At 51.8% G+C, this 14,135-nt stretch overlaps 1 protein-coding gene across 1 annotated transcript in view; it reads right to left on the reverse strand.

The window, feature by feature from the left end:
• LOC113482608 (voltage-dependent R-type calcium channel subunit alpha-1E-like) overlaps nt 1-14,135 on the reverse strand; it is a 90,948-nt gene that overhangs the window by 53,666 nt on the left and 23,147 nt on the right. Inside the window, exon 6 of the mRNA XM_026853393.1 lies at nt 5,545-5,648. Within this exon, the coding sequence (XP_026709194.1) occupies nt 5,545-5,648 (104 nt within the window). The remainder of the gene's footprint in view (nt 1-5,544; nt 5,649-14,135) is intronic.

Here is a 14,135-nt window from a genome sequence, read left to right on the forward strand (position 1 = left end):
AATTACGATGATCTGGAACAAACAACTCCAAAAGCAATCTGTAAGCAAGAACTATCTGCTGAGTGCTTTGTCGAGAAGATCAAAAATAAGCCTTTTCACCCACAGTCCGCAAACAACAGGCAGTCCACAGAGCACATTTGCAAGGAAGCACAAATAAGAGCAAATCTGAAGCAGTTGAGACATGCTGGCAAATAATCTGCAAAGAGAAATAAAATGGGGAAGTCACTGAGTCGTCTCTTTGTTGTGGATTTTTTTTAATCCTGTCCGGCTGGCTGTAAGAGGAGTTGTTACTCCCTGTAGCACTGGGGGATACAGCACACCAGACATGCATGTCTCTTGTCAGGGAGCTTATTTGTAAAGGGCTTGGAGGCCCTCTGCAGAAAGGTGGTACAGCAGAGCAAGGCAGAGAGGCCCTCATTGAATATGGATGCCCACCTGGCTGCTGAATATAGATGAAGATCTCAAAGGCTCCTTTGCTTCACTCATGTTCAGATACCACGTCAGTGACAAAAGAGCTCCCCCAGAACAAAGTGACAAGTGTGGCCATTTCTCACCAAATGTGGCCAAACCAAAGTGCATCCCACGATGGTGCTGGGGGACCTGGCAGGAGGCATCACAGCTCCCCCTCCCCGTTATACACACAGCTTCATTCAAAAGCAGTTCCAGCTACTGAATCCCCAAACACACAATGGGCGCAGCCATTTTACATCTCATCTGAGACACTCCCTGAGATGCTACAACCATTAAAGGGAAAAAAAAAATAAAAAAAAATGCTTCCACACTTTCACGCTTCCGACGTAATATTTCTCGGGCATGTTTGTTGGCATCTTGCTATCCCTCACGATCTCCCCACAAGCCTTCCTGCATTGTGGTGACGTGTCTCCCTGCTTTCCTCTTCACAAACCGCCTACCTCAAAGACATTAATCCTCTTCCTAGCATTTTTGGCTTCAAACCACCTGATCCAGCTTGAATGCACAGGGCCCAGGTTTTGTGTATAGCCAGCAAAAAAAACCTGCCTCCATTGAAAATGTACACTTGTTCCTTCAACGCCCTTTTTATTAATTGCTATAAAACTTAATTTTATTCATCATTTGTTATGCCTCAAAATTGGAAGGGAAAAAAATTCAAATTAAGTGAAGTGAAAAGATTTCAGAGATGGTAGAGAAGGCTCCTGAAGGAGCTGAAGAAAACTCTCAGGAGACTGGGAATGCAGCGCTAACACAACCTGAAAGAAAGAAGATCTTAAGACAAAGAAATCTTGCCAAATTGATCCTTTAATTATAACATTAGTCGCTTCTTTCAAAGACTTAGTGCAAGAGCTGGGGGTGGGGGGCAGAAAAGACTTAACATCACCAGGATGAGTGGAAGCAATTAGGAGGATTTAAATTACTCTCTTGTTTGGTACAAGGCAGATGGATTTCATTTTTCTTGCCATGGTGTTCAACTTCTTGCTCTACCATAAGCTTCCAGAGGTCTTCTCCTTAGCAGACCCATGGACCCAGCTTCCCAGGTCAGGCAGCATCCCCTTCTACTCTGTACCCATTCAACTATTGCTGTGGACTACAAATACCAGTGATTATAGCAGCTTTGTCACCCTGGAAAGGGGCTGGAAGTATGAGACTGGATAAGGGAAAAGAGTTCACAAGAGCTACAGGTCTACCCAAACAGGACAAGAGATGCTGCAATGAATGGAGGAGGAGTTTACCACAGGGACTGAGGAAAAGGAGAGAGGAAAGAGTCAAAACACAGCCTGTCTGGTATCAGAAACTCTGCATGAGTCCTCAACGTTATACCTCCAAGCACAGTTTATTTTTTTTATCTTCACTCTTTCATCTTCTTGCTCCCAGCAACAAGCTAGACATAAGCTGTCTTCTTGCCAGGAGGAGCAAGGCAGGTAGGACCTCTGCATTAGCTAGAACAGGTGAGCTGTTGTCATTACTGGGGTGGCATCACTGCCACCACGGCACCATGCATGCCACAGGCAGTAAGGACCAGCCAGCACGGCTCTTGTCCTGTCTCTGCTGCTCTGGAGATGCAGCATGAATGCACAGATCCAAATTGTTTTAGGTAAGAAACAACTGAACAAAAAACCCCCACCATTTCACAAAGAAGGAAGAGCAGACCTTTGCAAATCTTCAGTATGGTTCATGTGCAACTTTTCCATCCACCTGAGTTAAAGCCAACTACCGCAGGGCACTGCACAAAAGAGGCCAGGGGTGGAAGGAGGTCCCATCCACCCCTCCTACCCATCCCACAGCAGAGGTGGGGCTGCAGCACGTGTTTCCCTCTCTGCACTCCAGCACTTCTCCCTGGGAAGAGGTGCAGAGCTGCAGGTGTACCCTGCCTCACTGCAGCAGGGTGCTGGGTGACACCAAGCTCAGGCTGCAGGACAGCAGCAGGCAACACTCGATATGATCAGCATCTTCCCAAGGTCCCAAATCCACCAACTGCCATGTGTCAGAAAACAGGGCATTTCAACTGATGCTCCACCCTCTCTCGCTCCCACTGACTCTCTTCTGCCAGGATTATTTCGGTAGCTTGTGTAGCTTTACAAGCTGAGCAGTCACATCTCCTTGGGCTTCATACCTGCTCTCAAAGAGGAACAGGGCCAATTTTAAATTTTTTTTCTTTCCTGCTTTCAGTTAGAATTAATTGATCAATAATTTCACCCATAAAGGGGGAAAGTTAATAGACACAGTAATAAGTGCCAAAGCCCCAGAAGAACTGACTCTCCAAGCCCTTCCTGCTTGGAGCGACTCCATCTCCTCTTAATAGCGTTGCATGCAATTCCAGTGCATGTGTGCATGTTAGTATTTAGAGAGAAAAATCGAGGAGCCTCAGTATGATGGAAATAATTTCTTTTCCTCTCCCACATACTTTGTGCTTAGGAGCAGATGGATCCAGGCTGTTTACATCACGGAGGTCATGCCTCAGCTTAACAGTTGGGGAACTGACTGTTGGGAGAGATGCGCATCACAACCAGAAGATTGCTAAATCTGGGCTCTGGCAAACTTCTGATGGTGGCAAGTTAAACATACAAATGTCCTCCTGCAGCCTCTTTGCATTCAGGACTTGCCTCCAGTGTTTGGTTGTTTCCTCAAAGAAAACCGCTGCTGAGACGAAGTGAGGGCAGAGAGGCAGCTCTGCAGCAGCTCACGAGTGTGATCTTCAAGAAGAAGGCTGGAAATCCCAAGTGGACCTTATTATTCGACAGTGCAGATGGTGCTGTTTGCAAGCAATATGGGTCCAGGTTTCTGTAAGCAGGCTACCAGAACTAGCCACTCACTGCTGCGCCCCAAGTTAACAAAGCAACTGTGATTTCAGCTAGCTGGGCACGGCTGCCTGCCTTCCCCCAGAGCAATGCTGTAACACTGGGAAAAGGTTTCCTTTGCGTGGAGGTGTTTCCATGGAGCTCATCCCCGAAGTGACCTTCTCCTCCCAGCTCAGCCCAGCCACGGCATGTACAGGGAGATCCAGCCAGACCCTGCCTGCTCATCCAGCTCAAAGGCTGGGGGATGGAAAGGTCACCCTTCCCCACCCGCAGCAGAGCCAAGTGCTCTCTTCCAGCACAAGAGGGTTGTGAGAAGTGGTAAAAACAAAGCAAGCAAAGTGAGGAACGAAACCCTTCTTATCGCAGTCAAGGGTGCACGTTGTTTGCCTGCAGAAGTACCTTCTTCCGTCTCGCACCCCTCTGTGGCTCTGGCAGCAGCTTTGGCAAGAGGATGCTTCACCGCCAAGGTACTACCATCCACTGAGCTGCAGAGGATATCAGTGGCTGTGGCCAGGCAGGAGGGCATGTGCGGTGGCCTTGCCATCACATGGCAGAGCCCAGCCCCCCGCCTCCACTCACCTCGCTCAGCCCTCCAGGAAGCTGAGCAGTTGCGCTTTTCCCTAGGTATCTGGCACGCCACAAGAGCATCTCCATTGCCAATTAGGCCACCCACCCACTTGCATCCTTCCCCAATACAAACCCTATTAGCAATAAACAAACAGTTGAAATGCCAGCCGGCGCCTGGGAAGAGCCCTAGACAACTGCATCCAATTCGGCAGGCGTGGGAAACAGCTGCCGCACACAGTCCTGGTGCAGGCGAGTCACCAAGCATGGGCCAGGGCACAGGCTGGACATCCCACCAGCCACCCTGTGCTTCTCCTGCCAGTGGCTGGCTTGCAGGCCAGAGTAGTGCTACTTTGCTGTGTCCCCAGGCTGCTCTCACCATCACGCCAGCACCAAAAGCCTGTGTCCATAAAATCCACTATGTTGGAACAATTCAACACTGCAATAAGAGGCTTTTCCAGCTGCCTAGCCTCAAGCTTCCTAACTTTCCTTCTCTGGGCTTTTGTAGGAAAGCTTCTGCTTGACACTGACACCCAGTTGGACTTTGCTCAAATCCCCAAGCTGGATGTGGCATAAATGCAAAAGCCACCCAACACTGCTTGGATGTCTTCATCCTCCATAAGAGCTCCCTCCCTGAAAGGCAGCACAAAGCCCTTCCCGCAGCCTGTCACCAGAGCCCAGACTGAGAGCTGGGGAAATTCAACCCACCAACAGATCCTGAAGCCCAGCTTGCCATTCCAGAAGCATTCCTGAAACGACAACCATCACATCTGAACTCAACAAGGACACTTAGGACAGCGACAGAGGTGGCCAGGGCCAGTCTCCGCATTGATCCCTACACCAGCTGGCCAAACCAGTGCTATGGTGGCACTTTTTTTGCCATGGTAGGTGATAGGAAAAAAATTACCTGCTGCTGTGCACGGGGCATGGTGGCTCTGTCACCTGCAGCAAGGGCAAAGGAGTCCAAGTGCAGGACAAGGCATGGTCTCCACATGCACCAGCCCCTGTCAGCGGTTGAGGATGTGCTGATGCAACCACAGTTCATTGTCATGGAGACAAGAAGCCTTTTTCTCTCCAAACCCAGCTAAATTACTTAGATTTAAACCTCCTTTCCCCTGGGAATTGCAGAACAGGGATAGTCGCATTGTCTCTACATCCCAGGCTTGTCCACATGCATGCCAGACAACCCTATCCTCACCAGTCTTCATACCCCACCAGCGTCAGGCACATCCTCCCAGACATGGCCTGCACATAATGGAGGTGCCCCACATTGCTCCCACACTGCCTGAAACCCATCCCAACCCATGCCCACCATATTCCATCAGCCAGGAAATGCACACCCCACTACCCTGGACTCAAAACACAATTCCATAAGGCCCCCCAATGTCTCTCCCCTCCAGCAGATCCCAAGCAGTCAGAAGATCAACAATGACCATTTCTCACAGGTGACCAAAACCACAAGCTCTTCAGCAATGAGAAACAACAAGAAAGCATCTTCAAGGCTGCACCTTTCCCAGCTCCTCAGGGAGTAAAGGAGCTAAACATTGCTGGGGAGCTATCCCTTGCTGTGGGGCAGGCAGGCTTGAAGGGGACAGGGGGACCCAATCTACTGTGGTCCTGGAGGGCACTGCAGTACCAGGGGCCAACTTTGGGTCTCAGAGACATGTGACAGGCATAGCCCAAAGGGGAAGGACGGCATCTCACTTACCCTGACAGCACTCCCAGGACAAGGTTGAGGACAAAGAAGGATCCAATGATGATGAGGGGGATGAAGTACAGCCAGTTCCAGGTGGCTCCTAAGGCATCATTGGTCTGGAGGGGAAAGAAAAAACACATGTGATGTTATCTTCAACACCAGCACCAGAGGCAGAGGGAGGCTGCATTTGCTTCAGCATAATGGCAATTCTCTCTCTAGGCTGACCACACTAGGCTCCTCGGGGTGACGTGGCCGTGCCTGCCGAGCCTTGATGGGCACCAGGTGCTGCCTGTGCAGGCATGCCTGCAGGGGAGCTCCTGATGCCTCTCAGCATCCTGCCCCAGCCACACTTTCTTCCACCACCTCCAGCCCTCATCAGGCAGGACCGCTCTCCTCTGCCTCCTCCTACCATCCCTCCAGGGATACAGGGGCTGTAAGACAGTGGTATAGTCAGAGGTGCAGGGCTTTGCAGCCTGAAATCAGGGGCATGGGGGCCACACCGAACGTGCCTCCCCCAGCTGGATTCGGTGCTCCCCTGCATATCCCACTGAGACAGGACAAACCAGCCCCATGACAGCAGTGCCTGACAAGCACAACACAGGTTAAGGGAAAGATTTATAAGGTGTCTGAGGGCCAGGGAAGCTGGTGACTAAAGAACAGGCAGCCTTGAACAGCAGAAAAGGGGCTAGTGCAGACAAGCCCCACACCTCCAAATGGGTGTTTTGCTGATGGCATTGCTAAATACCTTGCAGACAACCTCCTGCCCCAGGCACACTACCCCAACCCCAAGGAACTAACAGCAGTGCAAAGCCTGACAGCTAAAAAGGGTGCTGGCAAGCCCTGCTCAGTGCCTCCAGCCATTTATTCACTGAGGCTTTTAATAAAGCAGTGCCCCCCTGTACCTCGCAGCCACTTCCCAGGCCCCATTTGTCCTCCGGTGTCAGGCACGGCGCACATGACGCCAGGCTGGAGGGTGATGCGGCAGAACGTGACTGTCTGGGGGAGGTGGTATCAATCTTGTTGCAATGAAAGACTCTTTCTCTTTTCTCTCTCTTCCCCCCTCTCCCCGTGCTAATTAAGCCCTCATCTTCGTCTGAGTCATTGGCACCACATCTCCCGGTCAGCCAGCGCAGGAGCCGAGATGAGGCTCTGCAAGGGGAGAAGCGCATCTCTGAGGGGGAAGAGAAAGCCACTGCGCTGGAGTCTTCCTCCGATGATGACCAAGGCACCAGCAGGAACCTCAGCTGGGTTTCCCCACCACCCTGACACTGAGCCTAAGGCAGGAAGGGTGACAGCACATCCCAGGCACTGACCACAGCACTAGGAGGTGGGTGCTGTGGGCAGAGACCCCAGTGCTGAGGACCGCCTGGCACACAGCAGCAATAAGAACTTTGAGGCTGGGGAAAGAAGACTCAGCAGCCTCCTCCTTCAGCACCAGGGAAGCCACGTGTGTCTTCTCAAAGTCCTGCACACCTTTCAGGATCCCCAGTAGACCACCAGCCCCCTTCCTTGGGGCCACAGGAGAGCAAGTGCAGGGAGGTGGGAATCCCATACAGCCAGTGTTCATCACTGCCCTCCAGAGACACCCAGACCACCACGCTCTGCTCTGACAGCACCATTTGCCACAGTGTCTTCAAGGCATCATGCATCCCTCAGCCCAAGCTTGGCTGGGCTTCAGTTCCCTGCCAAGTAGCCACTGGCTACCTGCCCCCTGTGCCAGGATTGCTCACCTTTGAAACTGGCTCCTGCCCAAAACCCACAGGCTTTCCCCAAGGTCTTTGACACAGGGGATGCAAACCAGATGAACTGCTTTCCTACAGGTGAACAAGACATCGTCCCTCAGGGCTGGGCCATCACCACCCCACTTTTGGCCTTCTCCTCTACAGCAATGCTCAGCAGGAGAGGGAGGAGGAGACAGGGATGAGATGATGGAGCAGAGAGCAATTTCCCCATGGTTATCAGCCAGCGACATCAGCAGCAGCACCCAGACTACCTCTTCCCAGTGTTTTGTGGACATGGCCAAAGCTGGTGGCACTGGGGACTTGCAGTCAGGAAACCTGAAGCATGATCTTGGCAACATCCTGATGGGATGGGCTGTCTGTGATCCCAACCTCTACATGCATTTGGGTACTCAGCTCCCATGGGGGTGGAGATAAATTAGACAGATTTTAGGGGGTTTTGGGGGGTTACATGTCCAGCACTGCTAGCAGCCAGCAGCTCCAGGAGGGGCACTGCTGAGGCAGGGGAGGGGATGGGGAGCTGTGGTCACAGACCCCAGGTACCCAAGGACACACTGCTGGCCACTCAGGTGGTCCCAAACACCCAGGCTGATGCCAGCGGCCCCAGGAGCAGTGCTGCCCCAAGCAGCCACAGGTGTCCCCTTGGCTGGTGTCAACTGGTGCCCAGCTCCAAGATAAAATTGTCCAGGACACATCCCAGTGCTCCCTACAAAACCAGGAGCTGGTGATGCCCAGCCAGGATGCGGTGCTTTCAGCCTGTCATCTGGTACCTGCTTGGCCGCTCCGACTGCCAAAATTTCTCCTTTTATTCCCCAAGGAGGTGGAAGAGTTGCTCCAATACCTTTACAGCACCCAGGCTGCAGAGGTTCTAGATGGGGGGAACAAGGGGGCTTGTTTGGGAAAGATGAGGAGCATTGCACAGCTCTGCATCTTCCCCTGCTTCTCTAGCCCGTGTGGAAAGCATGACCACAAAGCATCCAGTGCAGCAGGACATCAGCACACAGAACAGTAGGTGTACATACACACACAGAAGTGAGTGTATTCTCATCTCTTCACTCCCAAAGCCAAAGCCCATCTGCCCAGGAAACCAAAGGAACTGCCATGCCTGGCCATGTGTCCTGTCAGCCCTGGGTGCTCTGACACACACTATGCTCCTCAGCTGGAGGCCAGTGGGTTTGCCTGGAGGGAGGATGCAGACTGCCAGGGTCTTGCATAGTTGCTAAGTACAGACCCTCTTGTGTGACACAACCTCCCACAGACCTTGTCAAGCCTACCTTAAAAAACTCACTATTCCCACTGGACGATTCCTCAAGCAGATGCTTTAATGGTTGCTCTAATTTTCAGCCTAAATTTATTTGTGGTTATTTTATACACCGCTCTATTCTTTTGTCAGCATTGGCCTTTGGCTGAAATAGTTCTTCTCCTTCCCATTTCCCATCCTGATATATTTCTAGATAGCAATCATGGCCATCCCCAGCCTCTGCTTTGCTAGCCAAAACAAGGTTCCTCCAGTTGTCTCACACAATTAGCTCTCCCCCTCCCTATTTTATCTAGTAGCCCATTCCCTGCTCCTGTCCAGGCTCGGTTCATCTTCCCTGGACACAGGAGACCCAAGTGAGCCATTCTGATGGGTCTCACTCCATCGCTGCATGATGCTACTGAGATTTTTCCATCCTGCCTGCAAAACTCCCCCCTACTCCAGGGCACCACTGGCCTGCGGTCACCCTGCAGCCACTCACTCATCCCCTCCTCCTCACTGCTACTTTCCAGTCAGCAAGACCTAGGCTCCTTGGAGGTATCTTTGCTGTTCCTCAACAAGCACATGGCTTTCCATTTCTCACTGCATCCCACACCTCTTCCTCCAGCCCTCAAGCACTTCCAGACTGGGGTGGCAGCCTCTGTCCCCCCAGCGCTGGGATGCCAGCCGATGCTGGAAGCTAGAAAACCCATGAGTCATTCCCAAGGAGCCCCGCTGGTCACCACCAGCCAGTATGTCCCCTCAACACCAGTCAGTGCCATCCTGATGCTGCTCGCTTCCCTGCCAGCCTCACAGAGCTCCTCTCTCCTCCTTCCCCTCTTCTCCGCTTTATTAACACTTTCCCATAGCAAAAGCTTTACTACAAAGAGCAGCTCTACACATTTCCAGGTCTCTGATGCCAGGTTAGCCTGGAGTGACCTACCTTTGGCAAACTCATGATTCATTTCCCTCTTTTGCCTTCCAAATCTGTTCCAAAATGGCATGCGATCGAGGTCAGGTTTACAGTCCTATTCCTGCCTGCCTTTTTTTCCCCTCCTCCCCCCACTTTTAAATATAGGCATCGCATTCGCTATTCTCCAGTCAGATGGTGCCTCCCCCAACTCGATGGAGTTGTTAAAAATACTTGTTACCAGACCTGCCATTTCATGTGCCAGCTCCCTCTGAGCACGGAGTGGGGGGAAGCCACCCTGAGCGCTGGGCTGATGGGCACAATGGTCTCAGCACTTGGCTTCTTCATCAGCTGCGCTTGTGGCTGTGTCCTCGTTCCCACTACCCAGCCTTTTGTTGCCTCTTTGTGTTGACAAAAAGCTGGGGTGAAATATCCATCCATGCCCAAATCTCCCCAGCTGTCACTTTAATGTGCCTTGCTTCCATCTGCAGAGATGGGGAACCGCTCACCACCCCTTCCAGCATCCTTCGTGAGGTCTGTGTCGACATGGCTTTTGATGGCTCCTATAGCGCTTCCCAACTTCATTGGCACCAAGATGTAGTAGTTTTGACTGAGAAGCCCCTTTTCGCATCCCTTTGGAGCATCATTTGTTCTTAATATCCCCCCGTAGGCAGTAGTTCATCACCTTGGTCCACTGTGCCTTCCCATAGGTTTTTCCCCTTTGCTGAAGTTACCAGGAGATCATCATGTGCAGAAGTCAGGGTAGACACAGGAAGTTTAATTCCCAAATTACACAAACACTGTAACTCCTTTAATGAAGAAATTCCAGGCTCCTTCCCCTGGCTCCCTATGCAGCAGACCAGGTCCTGTCACTCACAGGAAGTGGATTTACTGCCTGACACCTGATCTTTGCTGCTTCTTCCCTTCCCTTTAAGACAACCACCTTTTTCTTATGCACTCCACCTGCCTAAACAACCACCACCCAAACTCTCCCATGCTCACCAGACCAAGAAACACATTTGCTACTGCCTCCAGGCATACCTAAGACACCAACACATGAACTTGTCAGTGAAGACTAAAGAGTGATAGCTTCTCCAAGCAACTATGCACCCAAGAGTTTTTCTCATGCCAAGGCATCAGTGGAGACTCTCAGCCAGAGATAAACCACCACACTCACATCTCAGACATGACCCTGCTGCCAGCAAAGCCTCCAAACTTAAAAATGCCACCACTCTGCTGTGGGAGCAGAACCCTTGTGGGGTAACAGAGCTGGTATGGTGGGTCCCCACCCAGCAAAGGAGCCCCCACCAGCTCCCAATTCTCAACCACCAGCATAGGGTTATTTTTCTGGCAGCACTTATGTTGGTTTTTGGGGGTGGGTTTTTTTGGTTTTTTTTTTGTTTTTTGGTTGGTTTTTTTTTACAAAGGGCGGGAAAAGGCGCAGGGAGCTGCAAAAGCAGGTCTCACTTGGGGGGCCAGAAATCTAAAGAAATCTAAATATATACCCAAGTCGAATGCAAAGCACAAGCTCGCAGCCCACACATACCCTCCCTCGGGCTGCGCTCACATGGGAAACTTTAGGATTTCTTTGCTATAGGGGAAGGTGGGAAAAAAAAGCCCCAAAAACCCCACAAATTCAGTCTCTCCTACCTAAAAATAAACAGAGAGCATGTTCTGCCTGTGCAGGGTGCCTTTAATGGCTACTCATTACCCACCAGCTCAGGGAGCAGGACTGAGGCTGCGAGCACCCAACTCATTTGGGGAGCAGCAAGACAACAGGGAGCTGCTGGACTTCATTCACACAGCAATCTACTCTCATTGTTTTTCTACTGTCTAGTAACAGGGCCGGGCTCCCACTTCAAGCTTTCCCTGGAGAGGAAGGGAGATTCCTGCCCCTTCCCAGCAAGAGATGTGTCCTGGAGACCTCCACATCCAGCTTGGCTAACGTTAACAGCACACACTGGTGACCTGTAGGCAGTCAGGTCCCCTCAAAAAATCCAGCTGCATTAGGAGAGAGCTTCTGTGGTTTCTGTTTGAATCCAGACCAAAAGGGCAAAGGGCACCTAATTGGATTGGGTAATATAAATTCATTACTGTAACCATCTGGCCATGATGTGCTTGGGGGACACAGTAGCACTGCGCTACAAGGTGGGGGGAAATCCACAGGACAGCAGCAGGGGTGGCCCCATCCTGTTCTCATTGTGGTCCTCTGCCAGGGATCTCCCATCTTATGGAGAGCTCCCACAGGGACCCACGGCTTTGCCTGCAGTGCAGGCAGGCTCTAATGGGCAGGGGTGACCAAACCATTCTAACCACTGCAGCCAGGCAGGAGAGGTCTGCTTGTTCCACTGGCTGCAATGTTAGTGAGGCGGTTTGGGGATGATGGGGAAAGCCAGGATCTCAGGAGGCTTTGCCCTGGGTACTGTGTCTGCCTTCCCCAGCACTTCCCAGGAGGTTGCTGCCCTGCATGGGGGCAAAGCAGACCTGGCAGAACATCACGTGCAAAACCACCACAGCTTCCATGATTTATACAACAAATCCTTGGCTCAGCAACACCTGATGGTCTTTGCTTAGTGGTGACACCCACTGTGACCCTCATGCCACCTCCCCCAGCATCACCTCTATGAGCCCCAACCTGATCCTCCCTGCAAACCACGGCTACACCCAGCAGAGAAACACATGCAGACTAGCAGGAATGGCCTTCAGAATTTCCATACCCCATCAAAAAGGGGGTAAAAAAATAATTAAAAAAAAAACCACCTTACAGCAGATTCCCTGGCCTAACCAGTTCCCTCAAGACCTTGACACCCGCTGCTGCTCTCCCCAGCACAGTAACAAATCTCCTTCTTCCCTTTAATAGCAGTAATTTGATCTCCTGCATGCAGGACCATGCTTCACTCCCTGCCAACCCTGCCTGGTATCCATCAGCGACCCCACACTGGACAAGATCTGAATGAAAATGCTTTGCTTTTCCAAATCAGGTTAATGAGGAAACTGGTACATTTCCTTTGCAGGGCTGAGGCTAGCCCACGGTGGGATGCATCCTGCCACAGCTACATATTGGGGTCTCTAGGCAGGGTGAGCAGCTCCTGCCCTGTGCCCTGCCTGCAGCGCTGCCTTTTGCTGGCCATGGGGTGCTCTGGGGTGCCAGGGGCAGGCAGGAGTCCTAGTAGAAGGTTGCACAAAGCTCAGCAAAGCCTGCAGCGCATGGGCATTCTTGTGTCTGTGCATGTGTGTGGAAGGGGAAGGAGTGGGGAAACAGGAAAAAAGCCAATATATTTCATTTTTCTGTTTTATAAATGGAAAGCAAAAAATGCATTGCTAGAAGCGTTACTAAAAATCAAGTGTTTTCAAAACATTTGAAATAGGCGTGGAGACCAATTATTGCTCTGTTCTCATCTAATCCACCAAGAAATCACACCCAGATGTCCCAGCATCTCTCTGCAGACCCTGTCTCCACATATGCCTTCTCCTCCTTCTCTCTCCCCAGCCACCGCTCACTGTGACCACTGCCCCCTGGCTGTCCCTACGTCTGAACCCAAGCCCTCACCTTCCCCCTGCCTAGAGCCTTCCTGCACCTTCCCCAGCCCCGGATACCAGCACCACCCTAACTGCCCCACAGGAAGGATGAACTTTTCCTGATAGAGTATTTGTAAAACTCTGCTGCCTTCATTAAACCCAACACTCGGTTAAGGCAGTGCTGGTGTTCCCATGGCAGGTCCTCCGTATTGGGCTCGGACACGTGCCAGCGCCGCTGCCTCTCCGGCTAGACCCAGAGCCTGCGTGCTGCAGCGGGGCATGGTTTTCATGGGATCAGCACTGGGGTTGCTTTTCAATGGGGTTTGGTGACAGCCAGCCTGGATTCCTGCTTTGTTTCAAGTACATTGCAAGCCCAGAGAGGTAGTTCAGGCCTTATGATACATTTCCTAGATGCAGGAATGTCCCTGGCTCCAGCTGTGATGCTCTGGGACAACAGACACACATGCAACCTCACTTAAGGACCCCAAATCACCCCAATAAACCCAAAATCCAGCCCTGATGCACAGCAGCACATGTACCAACAGAGAGACGCAGAAACAAATTTGCACAGCCTCACTGGCACAATTTCCAGCACCAAACCCACTAATGAGCACCAAACCCATTTCCAGCACCAAACCAAATCCATGCCCTGGTTACGGATTGGTTGTCGCTGCCGTGCAGGCATGACTGTCTGTCTGCAGGTTTCTCCGACTCTCAGGAATTTACTGCAGCCACAACATTAGGATCAGGAATTCAACCTGACAGCCGGATCCATGCAGGGAAACAGACTTTCTTTGCACAGCAGGCTCTGGTCCTCTGCACTGGCCATGCTGCATTTGTGGAGCACTCAGAGCCAACCCCGGTGTGAGCGGAGGGTGCCCAGGGCCACAGCCAGACACGTGCCCATGCTTGTACCCGTGGCCTCTTGCAACTACACTCAACCGCTTGTTCCTCATGGCAGCCTGTCCCCGTGAGCAATGCCAGCAGGAGGAGCGGGCAGCCCTGGCTGCCCTGCCTGCATCTGTCCACTTTCGAATCACTCCCACAGGTCCTGGGCTTAACAAAGATGAGCAAGAGGGCACCAGGCAGCACCATGAGACCCTGCCACCTCCTGTTCTTGGACCTGAAGCTGTTGGGCAGAGCACTGATGCCTGAGCATCAGTGCCCCTCAGCTCCCCTACTCTTGTCAGCAGATGGT

This window comes from Athene cunicularia, assembly GCF_003259725.1.
Source record: "Athene cunicularia isolate RWA chromosome 8 unlocalized genomic scaffold, athCun1 chr8_part1, whole genome shotgun sequence".
Taxonomy (NCBI): Eukaryota; Metazoa; Chordata; class Aves; order Strigiformes; family Strigidae; genus Athene; species Athene cunicularia.